This window comes from Lissotriton vulgaris, chromosome 1_1 (genome assembly GCF_964263255.1).
Source record: "Lissotriton vulgaris chromosome 1_1, aLisVul1.2, whole genome shotgun sequence".
Lineage (NCBI taxonomy): Eukaryota > Metazoa > Chordata > Amphibia > Caudata > Salamandridae > Lissotriton > Lissotriton vulgaris.
The window spans coordinates 454,199,472-454,216,745 of record NC_141685.1 but is presented as its reverse complement, the minus strand read 5'-3'; the positions used below and the strand labels follow the sequence as shown (position 1 = coordinate 454,216,745).

At 44.4% G+C, this 17,274-nt stretch overlaps 1 protein-coding gene across 1 annotated transcript in view; it reads right to left on the bottom strand.

The window, feature by feature from the left end:
- The window catches only part of UBE2U (ubiquitin conjugating enzyme E2 U), a 198,554-nt gene that overhangs the window by 36,179 nt on the left and 145,101 nt on the right, over window positions 1-17,274 (bottom strand). Inside the window, 1 exon segment of the mRNA XM_086925322.1 lies at window positions 12,130-12,256. Within this exon segment, the coding sequence (XP_086781448.1) occupies window positions 12,130-12,256 (127 nt within the window).

Sequence of the window (17,274 nt, the reverse complement as noted above, 5' to 3'; positions counted from 1 at the left end):
AGAGCATTGCCATAATCCATGCGGCTGACTAGGAGGGCCTGAGTGATCGTGCGACGACAGTCGAGTGGGATCCATGTGAAGATCTTGGCGAGGAGTTTCAGGATTGCAAATCCCTTACCCCAAAGTGTGCGCACATGGTCTTTCATGGATAGTGCGTCATCCATCATAATGCCTAGGTTTCTGGCGTGTTGTTTCGGGGTGGGGGCTGTTCCCAGTGACGGTGGCCACCATGAATCGTTCCACGATAGTTTGGCTCCTCCGAACAATAGAATTTCGGATTTTCCGGCATTGAGCTTAAGGCAGTGGTTACGCATCCAATCCGCCATTTCGGAGAGGCAGCTGTGGAGTTTACTTTTAGTTGTTTCTAATCTTTCCGATCTTTCGTCCATGGTCACCATCAGCTGCGTGTCGTCGGCATATGAGCAGATGCCGATGCCCCACTTTCTTCCGATGTCGGCCAGAGATGATACGTAGGCATTAAAGAGAGTGGGGCTTAGGGAAGCCCCATGTGGGACTCCACAGCCAATGGGACGGGGTTCTGAATGGAATTGGCCCATGTGCACTGCTTGGGTGCGGTTGCTCAGGAAGGATTCAATCCATTGCAACGCTGTGTCTTGTATTCCTTTGCTCCGGAGAATGTTCAGTAGGCAATTGTGCGACACCGTGTCGAACGCTGCCGACAGGTCTAACAGTATCAGAGCCACCGAGCCCCCTTGGTCGGTGATGCATCTGACACTGTCCGACACTGCCAGCAGCGTAGCCTCGGTGCTGTTGTTGGATCTGAATCCGGTCTGGGTGGGGTCCAGAAGCGAGTTGTCCTCCAGATATTTGGACAGCTGTGAGTTAACCATTTTCTCCAATGCTTTGGAGAGGTAGGGGAGTTGTGAAATTGGCCTCAGTTCTCAGGCTATAGTTCTCAGGGTTGAGAATATCGGAACCAGCTTTCTTCAGGAGGGGGGTTACAGATGCGTGTTTCCAGCAATCTGGGAAGGACGCGGAGGCGAGAGACTGATTAAAAAGTTTGGTAATGAGTGGGCATAGAGTCGGTGCAATTTCAGAGAATACAAAGTGCGGGCAGGGGTCTGCAGGGGAGCCGGATTTTATTGCTCTAAGGACTGTTAACACTTCTTCTTCGGAGAGTGGTTGGAAGTTGGATAGGCGAGGGGAGTTGCCCAAGTCTAGGCGATCGTTGTCGTTGTCGGATGTAGATGGGCGTACGGCAGAGTTATCATAGGGGGAGATGGGATGGGAGTGGGTGAAGGTTGAATAAATTTTATTAATTTTTTCGGAGAAGAAGGAGCTAATCCGTTCGCATGCTTCTGTTGAAGGGGTGAGGGTTTGCGAAGTGCAAGATGGATTGCTGAGCTCTTTCACGATTTTAAATAACTCTTTTGCAGAGTTGTGGTTTTCGTTGATTCGTTGCACAAAAAATGCCTTTTTTGCCTCTCGGATGGCAAGGATGTATTGTTTCCTTTTGGCAGTATAATTGGCTCTGGTTGTAGGGTCTTTCGCTTGTCTCCATTGGTGTTCTGTTTTTTGGCATTCCCTTTTAAGGCTCTTGAGGGAGGGGGTGTACCATTTTTCGTTAATGGTTGTTTTTTTCCTAACTTCTCGCAAGGGTGCTATTTTGTCCAGTGTTTGGCGGATTCTAGTTTCTAGCCGTATGACATTGTTACCAATAGGTTCATTGTCTGGTAGGGAGACATCTGTCTCGTGAAAATGGTTTTGGAAGTTGGAGTCTTTGATTAGTTTCCAGGCTCTATTGGAGGTGAGGGGGGTGGATCTGGTCTTCACGGGTTTGCCGGGAAGTTTAAGTGAGAATGAGAGCATGAAATGGTCGGACCATGACAGAGGGAGAGTTTCCTTGAGGGTGGTCGACTCGATGTTCGTAAAAAGGAGATCCAGGGTGTGCCCTGCTATATGCGTAGGGCCATCAGCCAGTTGTTTCAGTTGGAGGATTTCCATGTCGTATTTGAGCTGTGCGACTCCAGGGGCATTGGGGTTTTCGTAATGGACATTGAAGTCTCCAATGATCATGTAGTTTTTGTGCTTTAGGCACAAAGGGAGTACTTGATACAGGAGTTTAGCGCTGAGGTTGATTTGTTGTCCTGGTGGATTATAGACAACTGCGCCCGCTAGCATAACATAATTCTCAGCGAGAATTTTAAATGGTAGTAGCTCATGTTCAGGATCCGCATTAATTGTATCCGTTAGACAAGTTAGGTGGTCCCTAAAAATTACGGCGACTCCGCCTCCTTTTTTCTTGCTTTGTCTGTTTTGTGTTATTATTTTATAATTGGGGGGGAGAGCGTTGGCTAGGTCTGGGGCACTGGCATCGGATAGCCACGTTTCGGTGACAAAAACCAAATCTGGCGTTTTTGAGGTTAAGGTGTCCCATATGTCTAATGCATGCTTGGGTAGTGATCTGGCGTTAAAATATAGACATTTTAGTTCATGCTGAGGGTTGGTAGGGATTATGTAAGGATCCGTTGAAAGTTGGCTCATGCTGGTCCATTGACATGAACGGCATGAGATGGGTCCGTAGGATAGACCTGGGCCGGTTTGGATGCAGTTTGTTGTTTCGATGGGTTTACGCAGGGCTAGTAGATCGCTACGATTGTAGCGTATGATGACTGCCTCAGGTGTGCTGGAGCCTGTAGGGGATATGGCCCCTGGTCCCGGTCGGGCGCGGACGGGCGCAGACGGGCTTGCCTTAGGCGCGCCTTAGAGAAGAAGAAAAACATTATTGTACTCTTATTACATAAAATATAAATATCTAAATTAGTCATTGTCATCTTTTGAAAACTCAAAACTTTTGTCAACAGCAGTATCAAGGATGATGTCATCTGTGATGTAAATAACAATACCATCTGAGATTATTATCAGTGGTGTCATTAATTATGTCATGTAACATTTCATGAGTGATGTGATATGTGTGGTCATAAGCAGTGCATTACGGGTGTGCACCTTTTAGTTGGTCTACCCAACCATAACTGTCGAATTACAGGGTTTTAAAGTATTGTTTTGTTACTATAACTGTATTAAACTATTATTTTGTAGTTTTTAAGTTTGGCGTTGAATGATACTTTATTTTTTCTTCAGGCGAGAGCATGGCTTTGTAAGTAGTATATGTATACTGCATGCTAAGAATTTATGTGAACTATGTTATAGGCAGGGACTAAAGAAAGGGCAAGACTTTGGAAAATGTGCTTGGGTGTTCTTAAAGGGGGGAAGACGTCATTCTTTGAATACCTTTATGTCAATATGTGTACGAGTTAAGAAACTCTAGCAGGGAAATTGGATATGATGCATGGGGTACTCTCCTTGTATCAGATGGTTTACCTCTTTATGTTGTAAGGCTTGAAAACTAAAGGGGTAGTTTGATTGCTAGTTCTGAAAGACTCTATTGGTATTGCATGCAAAGGGATATTATGGCTTTAGAAAAGGGTTAAAGAACTTGTGCTTTTGGGTTGTACCCAGGAGATCCTTTGAAACTCTAAAAACACTAATTTCTTTCTTTCATGCTCCAGACTTCTGCAGATATTCCTGCTCTCTTGAGAGGCTAGGGGAAATCTCTTACTGAGCTCCTGTCTTATCTTCTAAGGGAAGAAGAGCAGGTGCCTTAAAGATGGTCTTTAAAGAGGCATTCGGTAGGCTTAAAGGTAAAGAGCGAAAGAAGGAAAGTCTGGGGATGAGTGTCGAAAGAGAACGCAGAGCTAACAAATCCATGACTGGATAAAAAACTTTGTTGGAAGACCATGAGGGGCGAGGGAATTGTTTCCAAGAGCAGTCACAGCCAGTTCCCCCCATCAAAAATTCTGTTTAGGTGGACCATGTACCACAAGGCCTCCAGCCAGTGGCGTAGTATGGGCGGGGCCAAAGGACCACAGGGCGGTTGCCCCGGGTGCAAAATTCTTAGGGGCATTCTTAGGGGTGCAAAATCTTAAAATAACCCGGATACTGGCAACCCATGCTATGCTGCTGCCTCCAGTTTCCCTTTTAACAAAAGAACGCTGCTGTAATAATGGAAGACCTGTTCCCACTCGGTAGGGTTAACGAACAGGAACAAATGCAGAAATGTACCCTCACCCAGGGAGAAAACTCGCAGCGTTACAGGGACATTTCTTTGTGTCAAGAAATGGGGCTTGTTTCTGAAAAACAAAAACAATGCCCAGAGTGACGCCACAGGCTGTTGGGCCACCCAGTATTCCATGGTTGGCAAAGTACTTTCGACACAAATCCTACCATCAGAGAGGTGGGGGACTGTAAACATGAGGGTGAACAAGAAACACAATGATGTGGGCCTCCATGCCATGGAAGCATGGTGGTAGTGTCAGCACTGTGTTATTATCCAAAAACATACCCAGAGTGGGGATCAACCTTCATAAAAGATTTTTTTTTAAATATGTCCGTAACACACCGAGCTTCATCTCAGCTTGTGTGTGACATCTGAGCCCTTTACCACTTTGGGGACATCATGGCTGAGTCGGACAGGAACAAGCTAGTGGACAGGGACCTAAATGGAGCACCCCCATTGATAGCATAACTAAAGGCAGACCGAAAAACCCTCTAGCCTTTAAATGCGGTGGGAGGGGAGAGTGTAAGAGGTATGACACCTGACATTTTCACCCACCAATCAGCAAAGTTAGCTTTTAATGACTAATGTCCTTGCAGTCGGACTGACATCCTTTATTTTACTTGGAGACCCTAATTTTTCAACAGCAAACATTTTTGATTGCTTGAGTGAGCATTGGTTTAAAGGTAAGTTTCAGCCTTCTAAAAGTATTTACACTGTCATTCTTCCATTGCACATACAATGCTGAGCAGCATTTTTTCTATGTTGAGGAAATGTTACTTCCAAATTGAATCAATCCCTAAAGTTCGAGTTTAAGATGATTATGGTCAAGGAAGAAGCCAACAAGAACACACATTTCTCACACATACGACTCATTATTCATGAACACAGTTTAAGCTACCAGGAGGGTTTCCAAGGCAGAGCCACAGGCGAACCCTCGCTTTCATATACTGGCTTCTGTGTGATATGTAGGTTATGCTCACAATAATTCAGCTCTAGGCTCTCTCAATGACATCTGGAAAAAGAAAGGAGTAACTGAATAAATATTAATTACGGCCAAAAATAGCTGATTTGTCTATTTGAGGTTTGCAGCGTAAATTTTCATGCTGTTTTACATCTTCTCTTTCCCCATTTTTTGATTCCTGCAGACACTTTTTTATTGTTTAGGAATTCTGCCAACATTTTTCTTGCTAAGTTTCACATCTTGAATTTTCATTTTTTACCCATTCCCAATGATTCATAAAAACCTAAGCCAATGTTTCTAGTACGCTTGGAACAACCCAGTAGTTTTCATAAATATATACCCCATAAAAATGTTAGAATAACATCTGTAATAAACAGTGAAAAGAAAAGTGTTCTGGTGACAGGGAAAAACCTACTAAGTCTGAGCCAACAAAGGGCTATTTGTTTCCTTGTTATAGATTGCTTCTGTGTCGCTACAGGCCAGGGAAGCTCTCAGATCCCTGGAAACTCAACACCCCTTCTCTACTAGCACGATCCAAGTGACAGATGGCCAGGGAGATCATTATGCCTGAGTGAATACTACTGTTTCATACTGTCTTCTACGTTTTTTTTTAAAGAAAAAGAGCTGCTTGTGTGAATGAGAAGATACAGTAAGTTATTCAAGACACTGCTGCCTGAAAAAACAGATTCATCCTATAAGGGTAAGAAGAATGTACATAAGAAAATGAAAAGGAAAATGATGGTGTGATAGGATACTAAGAATGGCAATACTTTCCTTCTCATGCCTCACTTCCTGAATCTGGCATCCATTGGGATCCAATGACTTTCTAAAAGCTTCCGGGTTTCTAACAATTTTGGGTCTGATTATAAGTTTGGCGGATAGGCTACTCCATCACAGAGTGACGGATAACCCGTCCGCCCTATTACGAGTACCATAATATCCAATGGAACATAATGGAACTCGTAATAGGGCGGACGAGATATCCGTCATGTTTCTGATAGAGTAACCCATCAAACTCGTAATCAGGTCCTATGTCAGCAATTAAGGACTGAGGTGGGCATAGCACGCATGAAAAATGGCTATAATGCAACTACATCGGACACAAAAATATGGATCTTGAATTCGTCCCATTACTGATGCCACCACTGGCTATTTTTCCACGCAGCAAAATGAGCTTCAGTACCACAAAAATTACTACTAGTACTTCCAGAGGCCCGAGTAAGAGGTCAGCGGATAATGACATAACTAATGGCAGGTATGGTTGTGCTGAAAACTTCAGCTACTGCTTCATACACTCCACCCCGTGGATCGGACACTACCCTGACCACCATATCTGCCGAAATCACATTTCCCATGAATTCCGCTTCCATGTTTGAGAAAAGTTATTTCAGCTACAGAAATGTGTCTAACAGCTGGCTATGGGAGAAAGAGCAGCTGGGGTGAGAAGAGTTATTATTTTAGGACGGATGAAGGAAACCACAGTAAGTCGCTGAGTCTGTTGCTGGGGTACAATACCCTGATTTTCCCACTTCCCTGCAGACATTATTTTTTTTAAAGTAAATGTATTTACGGTAGTGAGCAGGAAAGGGTCACCATAAGAAAGAGAGCTAGCTTCCCTAATCCATATGCCCCCTAGCAAACAACTGCAAAACTGAGGGAGGAACAAAGTAGAGAAGTTGTAGTAGGCCCTTTGCATCAAGCCATTCTCAACGATAAAACAGATCACGTAATATAATGGGTGACTAAGAATCTTGTGTCTTCACTGGCTGAGTGAAACATAACCTGCCCATAACACTTTGGGCCACATGTATCAAAATTCTATTTTGCATTCCCTAAATAGCTAATTTTAGGTAATCGCCTTTTAAGGAATACAAAATGGTATGTAAGAAAATAGCGATTACCTGATAGCGATTTATACAGAGTTGCAATCACAATTAGGTAATCGCTACTAGGTAATAAATACAACTCCATTCATTCCTGTGGGCCTAAAGGCCCATAGGTTCGAATGGTTTTGCATTACCTAATTTGTGATTAACTAATTGGTAATCACCAATTAGATCATGCAAAACCAAGGGCCGCCAGGGGCATAAGGCCCCCCTGAAGCACCTCAAAAAATAAATGTGCGCATATGAAGCACACATATCCTAGGAGCATGTGTGCACTTTTGAAAAATGCATTTATTGTGCATATTCAAAAATTGCACATGGTTACCATCGACTTTGAGTCAATAATAATAGCATTTCCTAAATGCACAGTTTGCAGTTAGAAAATGCTTGGTACATGTGCTTAGAGAATCGCAAATTGCGATTCCCTATTTGTAGTCGCAGTTTTAGGTAATCCAAAAAAATTGCAGTTACCCACACTGCACTGCCAAAGCCTTTCACACATCTTGAAAGGCTATTTTGCATTCACAAATGGTCAAATGTAGCGATTCCCACCATTTGCAAATACAAAATAGGTTGATGCATGTGGCCTTTTGCGCCCCTGGTTCAATCCAATTTAAGGCTGAAAAATGTTCCATTTCATCAGCATACCAAAACTGATAAGGTTAATAAACAATGTGGCAGGGAAGTAAGAAGTGGAAAGTACTAAAATGAAAAAATATAAAATAAAATATAAAATGGCAGATGCGCAGCTGTCAAGTTTTACAGAGCCATCCATTCAATTTCATAAATGGACAGGAAGGTACAGTCTATCTCAATCCGCAAGCCCAAGTACGTGCAGCCAGAGGCCACTGGTTAGTATCGCTGTCAGGTATTTCCATTAATCACTGGTGGACACTAAGCACTTGTTAGACATTGCGTCTTTTGCCGTGTTTCCGCTGTCTTTTTACTTTCCAACCTCATGTTTTTGATGGTATGCTGGACTTCTTTTTTGGTGGTTTCGTGTCTCTGTGCACTTCTTCACTGCTATTTAGTACTAAAGTGCAAGTACCCCTACTGTAAATTGTGTTATGATTGGTTTTCCATGATTGGCATGTTTGGTTTACCGATAAGACCCTAGTAAAGTGCACTGCATAAGCCCAGGGCCAGTAAATCAAATGCAACTTGTGGGCCTGCAGCACTGATTGTGCCACCAACACAAGTAGCCTTTCCAAGGTGTCTCAGACCTTCCACTGCACTGTCTGCAAGCAGTTTTAACTGCCATGTCGACCTGGCATGTGCACCCATTTACCAGGCCCTAACCTTCCTTTTATTACATCTAAATCACCTCTAGGGTAGGCCCAAGGTAGCCCAATGGTCTGTATGTGAAAGGCAAGATATGTGCTGGTGGGTTTTACATGTCCTGAAAGTGAAATAGATTGCATTTCGTTTTTCACAATTGAAAAGCTGTCTTTCCCATAGGCGATCATTGGAGCTGCCTTGTAATATTTTACAAGTGTAAATTTCAATTGGGAAAAGATAAAGAAATTAAGTTTAGGTTCCCTGAGCTCAGAATTTAAGAACACATCTTTTAGTAGAGGAGGTTTTTAAATTGTGTGTTTGAAAATGTCACTTTTAGAAAGTAGGAATTTTCTAGCTTTACCATCCTCTGTGCTTCTGCCTGCTTATGAATTCACCGCCTGGTTTTAGACTGACAGGGGCTATTTTTGCATTCACTCCAGACACTCACACAAAGGGAGTTGAGGTGTGCCCTGCATGTGCTGATGGGTTATCCTGGGCTAGAGTGGTTCGAGGAGTTGCCACTGACACCTGAATAGGCTGTGGCTGTTCTGCACAATGCTGTCTCCATCCCCAGTAGTGTGACTGGACAAGGGAGGACAGAACTGCTTTTTCCTGAGCAAGAGTGACTGTCTGCCAGAGACTTCAAAGTGAAAAGTAGTATAAATATTGGGGCCCGACCCCAGTACTTTCGAACTTTTCTGGAATAAGGGAAATTCCAAGAACAGCTGGAAGAACTGCCAGGAAGAGTACTGCTCCTTTGCTGTGTGTTGCTTTGTTGGGTTGGCCTGCAGTTTCGGCTTCTGTCTTGGGCAGTGAAAGGACTGGACTGAACTTTCTGCAACTTATTTCCTGAGTTTCTCCAAGGGCTTGAAGTAGAGCTTGCCTCCTGTTGGACGTCTCAGGAACATCAAAGACTTTTGGTTCATCTGCACTGGGAACTGTGTGTTTTGTACTGCAACAGAAGAAAAACCACTATGTTGCCGTTAACGACGGTGCTGTTGGTTCCGTGACCTGAGGGCACCGCAGAGAGCATCGCTTTGCTTTACATAGCAACCCAGATCTCCCCGACGTCGGCGCCTGATGCCGTCACCAAGCCGATGCTTGCACAGTGACCTGTGTGCACTGCACTTTGCATCCCCTTGCTTCACATCGCCACCTGGCCCCACTGACGCTTCACAATGACATCAACACCGCTGCCTGCACTGTGGCCTGTGGACACCACTCGTGAGGTACACAAAGCATCGCCCCATCGCACACTTCAGCCCTGATCACTGATGTCAGCGCCATTGACTTCAGCCTCACATCAGAAGTTGCATCTACAAGTGCTAAGATGAACAGAAACGGTGTTATCACACATAAATTTAAGCCTGTTCATTTATTTATTTAGTACTAATTTTGTATAGTGGCAGACAGCTTCACAAAGAATCAGGGTACCTGTACACTGTAAATGAACAAAAAACAGAGGGGGTATAATGTGATGAAGGATGACTTTAGGTTACATAGTGTCTAGTAAAGTTCCTAAGTATTATAAAATAGGATGGAAAGGTTGACAAATATAGTGAGAGGTTTTACAGCTTATTATTATAAACATAACAAGATACTTCACAAGTTCCTATTTATAGAAACATCATAGGAGAATATTCAGACAGGATCCAATGGGCTGATTCAGACGTGCCCTGTTGTGAGGATACGTATTCCGAGATCAGCACTTGAGGGCCGTGCAGGCAGTTCAGATGAGGGACACTACTGAAAAAGTATAACTAGAAGTGCTAGGTTTACCACTAAGGGTCAGATGCATCATTATACTGGTTGCAAAATAAGTATGCAATTTGCTACCAGAATTGAATATTGCAGACCGACCTATGTACTTATAGGTTGGTCCGTTAAATTCAAAATCGGACTGGATTGCAATCCAACCTAATTAATATTCAGTGGGTAGGTGGCACATTACATCTCACTCTGTTTGGATACAATCATTGGGATGGTGGCCTGCGGACCTCCATTTCTGCGATTGCAATTAAATAAAGATACTTTTTTTTAAACACAGCCCAGTTCCCTTATAGGAAAAAGTGTTTTAAAAAAAAAAGCGTTTCAAGAGCTTCGCTGAGAGTTGGTATTGGTAAATTGTCAGTAGTTTGTTATTGGAATAATGGTCACACACCTCTGATAGCTATGCTACAGATTCAGTATTTGGAAGGGATGTCCAAAACATGCAGGTCCAAAATACTGGGTAGTGTTTGCAACTGTAAAAAAGGTAAATATATCTGGCTTCAAAACTGGAAATACACATTATACTTACCACAATTACTGATGTCTTTAGAAGTTCAGTCCTCTTATAACCCTTAGAGTTGTGATCAGATGCATCAAGTATGCTCTAAGCATTCAAAGGCAACAATGTCTCAATGAGGCTACAATCTCTCAACCTTTCATCCAGATGTTCGCTGCAGCACACTATAAATCAGCTGGTCTCAGGCAGTGTTACATCCAACATTCAGTATCATTTAGTTACGAATCTTCCCAAAACAACTTTGTTCCATAATGCTGGGACCGGTTGCTAATGGTTGGCATAGGAGAAGTGTGCCTGACATACTTTTAGCATGGTACAGAAAGACAGACTGGTACCTTGCGGATAGGAAACTAATGGGAGTTAAAAAGATCAGTGTCCTGTTTTAGAATAACAACTGACTATAGTCATGATTTTCCACTGTAGGGAAGCTTGTAAATATGGGGTGGCACAACTGGACTGGTTGGAATGTACAGAAACAAAAGGATACCATGGCTTAGGGTTGTTACACTCGGACCTTCCCTCTGTAATTTCCGGAGAAATGTTAAACAAATTAAGAATACAATTTGACCAGCGCTAGATGATAGAAATGTTATGTTCCCATCAGCCTTAAGAGAGGTTGACATGGGCTTCGCCAAAGCAAAAGAGGGTTCGTCAAACTTCTTCAAGCCACAATCCTGTGCAATCCTGTGCAATCCTGGCACAGCCAGGTACTCATTTGTTGGCTTCTAAGGTACGTGCCCAGGTGACATTCCATATCTCTGACTTTTTGATCTTACTTTCTTTCAGTCTTTCCTTTGATCCCTCTGTAAAGGCTTTCTTCTGCAATTAGATGAGCTTTAAGCTAGCCCTAAAGACAAAGGGATGCTCTGCTCTTTTTCCAAGGAGGATACAGGTGTTGGGTGAACTCCTCTGGATTTTGGCATATTCCCCGCTCTGGGGGAAACAGTAACATGGGATGTGCTGACCATTTACCCCTGCCAGGAGTTCTTCTGTGAATTTCTGCTAGACTGTGAATTAGGCCCACAGTGCGCATGGTACTCCATTGTCTGCACCAGTATACAAAAATAATGCAAAAGCCTTAGTCACAAGTTTTTAAAAAACGATTAAGGCCTCAATCGTAGCGGATCACTTTCATTAATCTTGTGAACACAGGGCCATTAAAACTTATTCTAAAAGAGACTCGGACAACAACAAATCCCTAAAAACTAAAGACAATACCTTGATTTTGACCAAACTCAGGAAGAACCTATTAACTTCCCAATTGCAACTGTACGTGCAATCCTATCTAATTACCTCACTTAGGTGATACCTTTCCTTCCGGCCACAGCATGAAATGGAACCCGGCTCGGCTGCTATAGGCGGTTACCTACTCTTGTTCGTGGACGCAGGCAGGGAAATCAAACCTTTTCCTCAAACTTTCCCCTACATTTGTCACTGTGGAACACAAAGTTCATTTTGACTGACTGTGTTGAAGAAAGCACTTCAGGGGATTCATTCTTGTGGCGCTCACTACACATCCTATTCAAGGGGAGCCTTTTGTCCCATCAACTGTCTCGCTCAACTCTGACCCACACCTATATAGACCTCTAGCTGAACATTAATTCACCAAGTTAGGCATTTACAAACGGGATGGCCTTACCTTCCATCTCCCGACTAGCTCTGACGCACTCGAAAACTATCTTTCTATACTGTGAAGGGTTGTCCTTCAGCATTGCTGCTGCTTCCACATTGACTGCATTTTCCAGAACAGGATTAGACAGCATCATCTGTGTAAAATAAAACACATTGCATTGCTTAAAGTGTGCTTTCTCACTTATATAACTGTATCCTACCCAGGCTTTAGACAAAAATGTCTAAATGAAATTACACAATACTTGCCAAAACTAAATTATGAATTAAATATGGTGGTCAAATAAATCAATTAGAAGCACAGACGTTTGTTTTCAAGATTATACTAGTTATTGTAGTGACCATGCACACGATCATATTAGATTCGGTATTACTTCTCTACACACCATATATAATAAAATCCACCTGTTTCTTTCCCTTTTGGTCGCAGGACTTCACTTAAGCTGCTGTTCAGCAATAATGTTTTAAACTATATTTGTGAAGTTGTGAACACATTTTCACTATCAGATTAAAAATTAGGAAAATATAGAGAGATATGTCGGGGGATGGCCACATTTCAAGGCCTACGTTGTTCCAAAGCCTTTGGATAAACTGGAGTGTTTTTACATCCCAGTCCCTAGGACTGAGTAAGTGTTAGCATTCACAACATGCATTGGTAAAGCCAATAGGCCTTGCTTTAAGGTACCATCAAATATAAATACAGGCATTCACAAATGCAAGATCCATACATTGTACACATGAATGTTGTGTATCACACCAACGCCTGTCCTACTGACTTTGCTAGTGCTGGGAAAAAGTAGCAAAAATGATTGCTATCTGTACAGAATGCTTATAGGTGATAAAGAACTGAACGTGACAGACAGCATAGCATTCAACTGAACAGGAAAGATGGTTGGTTAAGAATTTGGGGTTAGATAGAGTATCCACCATAAAGAGCATTACTAAAGGTAAGTAACTTGTTCTTCTGATGGGTACTTCTAATTGAAGATGCATCATATTTTGAATAGATACCATAGCAGGTAGTGAGTCTGAGGAGTGGACTTCACACCAGGAGGTTCTAGAAGGCCAAGTAAGCAAAATGGGTCTCAGTGCAGACCCTAGAGTTGATCAAATAGTGCCTGGCATAGGTGTGGAAGGATGCCCACGTAGCAGCCTGGCAGATGTCCCACACAGATACACCCAAAGCCTGGAGCAGCACTGGCTCTTGTGGGAGGAGCCTGAAGGCCCTCAGGAGGCTCCTTTTGACTACGGCACAGCATACATTGATATAGAGAATGATTCATGGGATAAGATCCAGTGAATCGGAAAAATAAGAAATGCGTTACTACCTGTAACAGCAGTTATCCAGTATTGGTGTCTTTCATAGATTCACATGCCTGAATCATTCCCCGTCGTCGAGACGGGAGCCTCCGGTACATAGAAAAGTAATGTCCCATAGACATACATTGAGAAAATAGGCCTAAGGGCCTCACCTTAGCAGCCTATCCTTGTCCTTATGTAAAAAGGACCAAACTCTTAGAGCCAGCCAATCAGCTATGACCTCCCTCTAGAACCTTCCTGGCAGGAGCCTCAGTCCCTCAGATTTTCGTACGCACCCAGCTAGGTAGGCGTAATACAGTTAGAGAGGGATGTGAGTCCTTCCAGGGGAGGCGGGAGGGTTGCATGTGAATCTATGAAAGACACCAATACTGGATAACTGCTGTTATATGTAAGTAACGCATTTCTTATCCAGTATTAGGGGTGTCTTTCATAGATTCACATGCCTGAATCAGAGTAGTCAGCAATACATTATGCACATTTCTGATGTAATGTTGCCATACAGGCATGTTAGATAATACACATATTATCATACAACATTGGAACGATAGCATAAAGCAGAATATCATAAAGACAACAAATGTGCATACCAGGATGGCGGAAGGCTCGCCTCACTGGAATAGATGGCGAAGCACCGCCTGGCCCACTGCTGCATCCTTCTGAAGTTCAATATCCAGGCAGTAGTGCCTGGAGAAAGTGTGCGGTGACTTCCAGGTCGCCGCTCTGCATATGTCCAAGATCGGCACTCCAGCGAACAGTGCTGCTGATGTGGACATCGCCCTGGTGGAATGCGCTGTAACATGATCATTCAAAGGCCGTCCCGCCTTGTCATGGCAGAATGCTATCGCTGAGGAGATCCACCTTGAGATGCTTTGTTTCGTGAGAGGCATACCCATTCTTTGTCTACTGTAGGCCACAAACAGTTGTGATGATTTTCTGAAAGTCTTAGTTTTGTCTATGTAGAACTTTAGACACCGCTTGAGGTCCAAAGAATGTAGTGTTCTTTCTGCTGCGGTGGAAGGGTTCGCAAAGAAAGACCGAAGGACTATCGGTTCATTAAGATGAAAGTCTGAAGGCACTTTCGGTATGAACTTAGGATTTGGTCTCAGCACCACCCTGTCCTGTTTGAACTGCATGAAAGGTTCTTGAATGGATAGAGCCTGTATCTCGCTTACTCTCCTGGCAGATGTTAGAGCGAGTAAGAGAGCCGTCTTCCATGAGATGTACTTGATGGATGCTCGATGAATGGGCTCAAAAGGATGTCTCATGAGTTGGTTGAGGACCAAGTTGAGATGCCATGTCGGAGGGATCCTCCGAGGTCCCTGGAAGGATCGATAGAGTCCCTTTAGGAACTGCTTTACAAGCCGACTGGAGAGATGGTCCTGTGAAAGTCCTGGTGAATCGAGAGATAGCCGCCAGATGAACCTTTATGGATGCATGCGCCAGTCCTGACCGTGCTAAATGCAGCAGATATGGCAATATCTGTTCGGGTGTGATATGCAGCGGTGGCAGACCTTGCTCTGAACATCAAATGCAGATTCTTTTCCATTTGAGAGAGTATGTTTTGTTGGTACTGTCTGCTCTCGCTTTTGCCAGCACGTCCCTGCATTCTTGCGGGATATTCAGGCTACAAAACTCTCTGTGCTCAGGAGCCAGGCTGATAACCTGAGCGATTGCAGGTTCGGGTGTTGTACCTGCCCGTTGGACATGGTCAGTAGGTTCGGCTGCTGCCGCAGACGAATCGGTGTCCTGATGGAGAGGCGATGAAGATCCGAGAACCAGTGCTGCCTCGGCCAGAACGGGCAATTAGGATCAGGGTACAAGGCTCCGCCTTCATCTTTCTGAGGACTCTTGAGATCATCGGAAACGGAGGAAAAGCGTACGCAAATACGCTGAACCAACCGATGAAAAAAGCATTTCCGAGTGACCCTTGATGGGGATGCCAGCTTGCGTAGTTTGGGCATTTGGCGTTCCCCCTGGTGGCAAACAGGTCGATTCCTGGGACTCCCCATTCTGAGAATATGTGGTCCAGTGCGCTTTTGTCCAGTTCCCACTCGTGGGAGATGGATCTTTGCTTGCTTAGGGCGTCCGCAATGGTATTGTCCTTGCCCGGGACATAGTCCGCTCTGAGCGTGATTCCATGTAGTACCAGCCAGTTCCAGATCTTCTGCGATTCGCCTGAGAGAGTGAGCGAACGCGTTCCTCCCTGTTTGTTGAGATAGTGCATCGTCGTGGTGTTGTCCGTTTTGACGAGCACCTGGGAGTTCTGGATGCGTGGTAAAAAGGCTTGTAGTGCCAGATACACAGCTCTCAGCTCCAAAAGATTTATATGGAGCTGTTTCTCCTGAGTGGTCCATTTGCCGCTTATCCGAAGGTCTTGGAGGACAGCGCCCCAGCCTTCCAGGGAGGCATCCGTGGTGATCACCAGAGGTGCCGCTGGGAGCAGAAATGTCCGCCCTATAGATAGATTCTTGCGACATCTCCACCAGTCCGGACTCTTGGAGATTTTTGGTGTTATCTTTACAATGTCCTCGAAAGAACCTGTACTCTGTGTCCATTGGTTCGTGAGGGCCTCTTGCAATGGGCGCATCCCGAGTCTGCAGTGAGGGATGAGGAGTATACAAGAAGACATCATGCCCAAGAGAGGCTTGTAGGTCCGAACTTTCAAGGACTTCCTTGACGCCACAGCCATGGCCAGAGATATTATTTTGTTCGTTCTTTCCATCGATGGGAATGCCCTTGCGCACTCCGTGTTCAAGGTTGCCCCGAGGAAGGTAATGTTCCTCGTCGGGATCATGCAGGATTTTTCGAGATTGAGAGTCAATCCTAGCCGTTGAAAAAGATTGGTGCAGGCGTTGGAGGATTCGGTCACGCTTGCAGCTGAGGTTGCCTTTACCAGCCAGTCGTCGAGGTAGGGGGAAGACTTGGTGACCCATTTGACGCAGGAATGCTGCCACCGGTGCAAGGCACTTTGTGAAAATCCGCGGAGCGGACTTGAGGCCAAACGGCAGGACCTTGAATTGGTAATGATGTCCTGCGACTTCGAATCTCAGGAACTTTCTGTGACACTTGAGGATGGGGATGTGGTAGTAGGCATCTTGGAGGTCCAAGGACGTCATGAAATCTCCTTTTTCCAGCATGCCTAGTATTTCTTGGATCGTCACCATCCTGAACGATTGGCTTCTTAGGAAAGAGTTGAGTGCTCGGAGGTCCAGAATGGGCCTCCATTTCTTCCCCTTCTTGCGTACAAGAAAGAAGCGGGAATAGAAGCCTTTTCCTCTTAGAGATGATGGAACACATTTGATTGCTCCTTTCTTCAGCATCACGGATATTTCCTGGAGAAGCGGGCGCAGATGTTTGTGTGGCAGTCTGCGGGGAGGTGTTGCAGGAGGGATGGTGGTGAATTCCAGGGAATGGCCGAATCTTATTAATTGAAGAACCCACCGGTCTGTGGTGATGAGCTGCCAATTGGTGAGGAAATGGGTCAATTTTCCTCCAATTTGTAATGAGGGATAGAGTGGCTGGACTGGCTTGAGTAATCGGTCACTGGCGGCCACCAGTGCCTCTTCTCTGATTTTTGCCCCTGAAGCTGGACCTGCCGTAAGAAGACTGACGACTCTGTTGCTGCTTCTGTTGGTATTGATTTTTATTTTGGTAGGAATACGAGGACCTATTTTGATAGGAACCTCTGTAAGCGGATTGTCCCCTAGATCTGTTGCCTCGAAAGGATTGGTTCCGTGCCTGCAAGGTACCCAGTGCTCTGGCCGTATCAGTGTCCTTTTTTTATTGTTTGTAGCGCCTCATCAATTTTGTCGCCAAAAAGGTGTTGGCCGTCGAA